This window comes from Macrobrachium nipponense, chromosome 8 (genome assembly GCF_015104395.2).
Source record: "Macrobrachium nipponense isolate FS-2020 chromosome 8, ASM1510439v2, whole genome shotgun sequence".
NCBI lineage: Eukaryota > Metazoa > Arthropoda > Malacostraca > Decapoda > Palaemonidae > Macrobrachium > Macrobrachium nipponense.
Genome location: NC_087203.1, coordinates 75,622,405 through 75,627,404, shown reverse-complemented (window position 1 = coordinate 75,627,404; position 5,000 = coordinate 75,622,405). Strand labels below are relative to the sequence as shown.

The following is a 5,000-nucleotide window of genomic DNA, read 5'->3' as shown; positions in this document are numbered from 1 at the left end:
AATTTTGATATTGTTTTTATTAATCCTGAGTCAAGCGTGGGAAAGTGTGATCTTATTTTTCCTTTAACGGTTAAAAAAATGGTGTTAGTTTACTTTTAACCCTGATTTTTTTGGGGGGAGGGGGGTGGGGTTAGATTGAAATAACACGGAAAAGAGTAGTGCCGTTTTTTCCCGTTCGGCTGAATTTACTTTCTCTTCTTTAGATAAATTATAAAAACCAAAATGATAAAAACCAAAATGATAAAAAAACCAAAATGATAAAAACCAAAATGATAAAAACCAAAATGTTACCAAAATACCTTTTTTTTCAACTTTTATTTTCTAAGTTCCTTATATTTTTTTTTTATCTCTACATATCCCTATTTTCAGTGAAAACAAAAATTTTTATATAATTTCTTTTGAAGATCTTATTATATTACTTCCTTCCTTGGGACAACCAAAACTCAAAATAGTCCATTTGTTGTGTCCTTAGTAAAATCTTATTTTCCCACCGTAGAATAATTGGATACAAAACATAAATAGAATAGAATAGACGAGGTTTTTGTTTTATTTTCTGATTTAATTTTATTTTCTGTTTCAAGGAGTTGGAGCTCCCAGTATGGCAGTGAACGGCCGAGGAAAATTGAATCATTTGGACCCCCCGTCTCCACGTACGTATTTATGAATGTTATTGAGAGTATCATGAGTGTAGTAAAAGGGTTATGAGCATGGAGGTGGTGGGGAAAAAATTCTCCGAGGTTTCTTCGGCGAAATCTACTTTTCTGTATAGCCACTACAGCGTATAATTAAGGCCACCGAAAATAGATCTAGCCTTCGGTGGTCTCGGCTATAATGTTGTATGAACTGCGGTCCCTGAAACTTTAACCACGACCCGGTGATGGCCTGTCCCATATTGTTGCCAGACGCACCATTATAGCTATCTTTAACCTTAAATAAAATGAGGCTAGAGAGCTGCAATTTGGTATGTTTAATGATTGGAAGGTGGATGATCAACATACCAATTTGCAGCCCTTGAGCCCCAGTAGGTTTTAAGATCGGAGGGCGGACAGAAAAAATGCTGACGGACAGACAAAGTCGACGCAATAGTTTTCTTTAACAGAAAACTGACAATGGGTAAAGCTGAAGACAAAGAAAGAGATTGAGTCCTTCGACGGACCGTTGCTTTGACAAAAATTTCCATATTATAGGATTTTCTAAATATTTAACTACGGAAGTGTTGTAGATACGTATATTCACACCGACTCTATATATATATATATATATATATATATATATATATATATATATATATATATATATATATATATACTATATATATATATATATATATATATATATAATATACACATATATATATATACATATATATATATATATATATATATATATATATATATTATATACACACATATATATATATACATATATATATATATATATATATATATATATATATATATATATATATATATATTATATCTATATATATATATATATATATATATATATATATATCCATTTATCTGTGTGAGTGGGCCTGCACGTGTGTGTACTGTAGCCAGAAAGCTAGATATTATTCAAGTTTCCCTCTATATGCGAAACGGATAATCTAATCTCTCATGCTTCAACGCTTTCGTTATGAATTTATTGGAATATTCTTCTTGGTTGATGTGACCAGCATCCTGAAACCTTCTTCCTTTAGATAAAAACATACTCACACACACAGACATACGAAAGTAGGTCGAGGTGTTTTCTTCTCCAAAATCCAGTCAAACTGTTAGTAATGACGCAGGATGTCTGTATGAGTACTGAATGAACTGTTACCATCCTCAGTGCCTGATCATTTTGAGTTGGTGCTAACTCTTCATTTAGCAGAGTTGGCAAAATGGCCAATTACCAGGACGAAATATATATAAGAAAAAATACAGGGAGATGTTCTTGTTAGGATGAAACGTTAGGATCAAAATTTTACATAGGAGTTCATTAAATGTCTTTTTTAGCGTCCTGGAAGTAGAAGTTGCTATTTATCAATCCAAACTTGGTTTGTTTGTAATATTTATTTCATTTACATTTGCTCAATGCTCATCAAAGGGAAACTCGCCTGGTTTCCTATTCATTATTATTATTATTATTATTATTATTATTATTATTATTATTATTATTATTATTATTATTACCATCGAGGTAAATAACATTATAATTCCTTTCAAGTTCGCCGCCATCCTGGGAAGTTAACCTTTAAACTTTTCATGAAGAAAACTTCCATTTTCCCTTCACTTGTTCTTTCCCCCAAAATACTAGAATATTCAACCAGCTTAACATCTTACTCAGTCTTCATATTCCGTAGTCCATATTCCAGAAGCTCTCCTTACTAGAACTTCTTTTCATTTTGCGTAAAATGGAAATCCCGAAATGCCTTAGTGTTCAATTATCCACCAAGATTCATTTGATCTGAATGTCTACTCGGTTTCGAATTGAATATTGCACATGAAATTATTTTTCCCTTTCTGGGAACATTTGAGTGAAGTAAACACCTTTTAGTTTTTGTAAAAGAAAACTATGGAGATGGCTATTTGTTTGTCCGTCCACACTTTATCTGTCTGCCCTCAGATCTTAAAAGCTTCTAAGGCTGGAGGACTGCAAATGGGTATGTTAATCATCCATCCTCCGATCATCAAACATACCAAATTGTAGCCCTCTAGCCTCTGTAGTTTTGATTTCATTTAAGGGGTAAAGTTAGACATGATCGTTCATCTGGCACGACTATAGGTTCCAACAGCACAGGCAACCAACGGGCCGTGACTTAAAGTTTCAAAGACAGTGGCTGAGAGTTTCACGGACCGTGGTTGAGAGTTTCATACAGCATTATAGGCTACGCCGTACAGAAAACGCGGTTCTTCGACGCCCTGACTGTAGTGTTCTGAAGGGTTCTTTTCCCCAGAGAGGACTCGGCTCCTATATATATATATATATATATATATATATATATATATATATATATATATATATATATATATGTATGTATATATATTGGTTTTTGTCTTGCTGGGTCCCTTGGCTTTCTTCGTCTTGAAAAAATATTAGACTCAGTTTACTGTATTTTCGGTTATATTTCTGAATGCCTATATAGACACTCAGGTGAGTTAGTATGTAATATATATATATATATATATATATATATATATATATATATATATATATAGATATATATATATATGTATGTATGTATGTATACATATATATATATATGATATATGTATATATATATATATATAGTATATTGATACATATATATATATATATATATTATATATATATATATATATATCTTTATATTTGTATGTACAATGGATTAGTGTATTTGCATAGCAATTTTTATTTAAACAAAAATATACAATTTAAGTAAACGTATTTATGTATGCATTCAAAAAGGTTTCGTCTAAAATAAATAAAAATAGTATAAAGTGTTATACAGGCACTGTTCTCAGTGTCCTTACATTTATTCTTTTATCAGGACGTAAATTTGTCAGTGAAATGGAACCATTCATATTGTCTTAAGCGTCGAAAATTCCTCCTCTTACTCGGCCTTGGTATACCTGTCAAGCCACCTCTTGCCACACTTAGTCGGATGGCATGATTCAATGACTGTTTTTTCAGCTAATACCAAGCTTGGAAATCCTCTTCCTGCCTCCGTTTTCCCAGTCTGTAATTAATCTTACTCTGTGAGGGTGAAGGTCCGCCATTTTTTTTTCTTTTAATTCCTGGAGGGAGAAGTATTTGGATGTTGCCCACCCCACCGGCCTCTTGTATTTAGGAAATCATTGTTGAACGCTAGGTGATTGTATCGCCTCAGTGGCGTGATCGGTATGGTCTCGGCCTCCCACCTCGATGGTCGCCAGTTCGATTTCCTGGCATTCCACTGAGGGGTTTTAGAGGCGCATTTCTGGTGATCGAAGTTCACTCTCGACGTGGTTCGGAAGTCATGTAGAGCCGTTGGTTGGTCCCGTTGCTGAATAACCGCTGGTTCCATGCAACGTTAAAGCACCAAACAAACAAACAAAAACTAGTTGATTATAGTATCTCAATCACGGGATCCCTCTGTGGATGAAAGATAATTTGACGAGCAGACCAGAGCCGCGATATTATGAGCTCGCAGAAGAAAGCCAATATCGCCTCGCAAGCAGGAAAGATTGATGATCCCAAGCACCTGGTTACGATCAGTTTGAGCCTCGGTTTCATGTCGGACATTAGGAGCTGTCAGGGAAAATGTTAGAGCCTTTACTATTATGAAGTCTGGTGTAATGAAGTCATATTAGATAATATCCAAGTGAGAGAGAGAAAGAGAGAGTACTAATAAGAATACACAACGGGTGGAAACAACCACCTTTTATGCATGAGACGATGTAGATGAATAGATTAATAGACACGAACGAAGAATGTTGGAGTTTCTAGCACAGTAATGATTGTTGTCATAAAATTTGCAGTATATAAATAGTAGAGTATATAATGAACACGGAAAGCGAGATATGAAAGAGTAATGAATTTTGGATGAAAATTTCAATTTAATTTACTTAAGTGCGAAAATTTGGTTGAAGAGGTGCCTCATAGGGTGTTACATATTGAAAAGGATTAGGTAAATATAATAATTTGAGTATTAAACAATATGCAATACGCGATGATGATAATTTTTAAAAATCGCCAGTGTGTGAGACAAGATCAAGTAAAGCATAAACACATTGGGAGGCGAAGTCTGTCATAAACAGAAATCATCAAATGTCTTGCACGATTAATAGTGAAACGTGGAGTGTGAAGTCCGTAGGGTGTTTGCAACTTGTTATATTTGTGATCTACACAGACTGATTCACTTGAACATTGATAACATGTTCCGGTCAACGATATTTTTCTTATATTTTCTTTGCTTTTTTTTATTTAGAATAGTCAGTCCCCTGATACAAATAACTACAAAGGCGTAAAAAAATTTTATTCACTGTTCTTCATTT

The 5,000-nt window shown here is 33.7% G+C and overlaps 1 protein-coding gene across 1 annotated transcript in view; it reads left to right on the top strand.

The window, feature by feature from the left end:
• Positions 1-5,000, top strand: part of LOC135222855 (probable 3',5'-cyclic phosphodiesterase pde-5) — a 411,879-nt gene that overhangs the window by 250,551 nt on the left and 156,328 nt on the right. The window contains 1 exon segment of the mRNA XM_064261193.1: positions 582-650. Within this exon segment, the coding sequence (XP_064117263.1) occupies positions 582-650 (69 nt within the window).